Below are 385 nucleotides of genomic sequence, written 5' to 3'. Positions count from 1 at the left end.
GCACCGGCCCGCTCTCACCGGCTGGCCTCGCCGTCCCCGTCCGGCTCCGCGCGCCGCCGCCCGCTGTTCCTCAGGACCATGGCACCGCGACCGCGCTGGCCCAGGCTCCGAGAACATTTGCCGCGCTCCCACCTACTCTCGCGAGAGACTGGAAACGTCATCCAATCAGGAAGCGCTGGGCGCACAGCCCGCTCCAATCGGCGCGAGGGCTGCGGGCCGCGGGGGAGGCGGCCGGCGCGAGCTGGGCTGACGCGAGCTCCCGCGCGCCCGGCGGCCCCGCCCCCTGAGGCCCTAATGGACACAGAGCTGGAGAAAGCACCTATTGTTTTGGACCATTTTCTAATTTTACTGGTGGGGCAGGGAGGGACCCAGGTGCTTACCTTAA

General features: G+C 69.1%; 1 protein-coding gene across 1 annotated transcript in view; it reads right to left on the bottom strand.

The window, feature by feature from the left end:
- Pole (polymerase (DNA directed), epsilon, catalytic subunit) overlaps positions 1-103 on the bottom strand; it is a 47,288-nt gene extending 47,185 nt beyond the window's left edge. Inside the window, exon 1 of the mRNA XM_013023154.1 lies at positions 19-103. Within this exon, the coding sequence (XP_012878608.1) occupies positions 19-80 (62 nt within the window). The 5' untranslated portion in view covers positions 81-103. The remainder of the gene's footprint in view (positions 1-18) is intronic.
- Between the last annotated feature and the right edge of the window lie 282 nt (positions 104-385).

Source organism: Dipodomys ordii, unplaced genomic scaffold (assembly GCF_000151885.1).
Source record: "Dipodomys ordii isolate 6190 unplaced genomic scaffold, Dord_2.0 Scaffold66, whole genome shotgun sequence".
NCBI classification, from domain to species: Eukaryota; Metazoa; Chordata; class Mammalia; order Rodentia; family Heteromyidae; genus Dipodomys; species Dipodomys ordii.
Note: the sequence above shows the minus strand (reverse complement) of the source record. Positions and strands in the feature narration are given on the sequence as shown.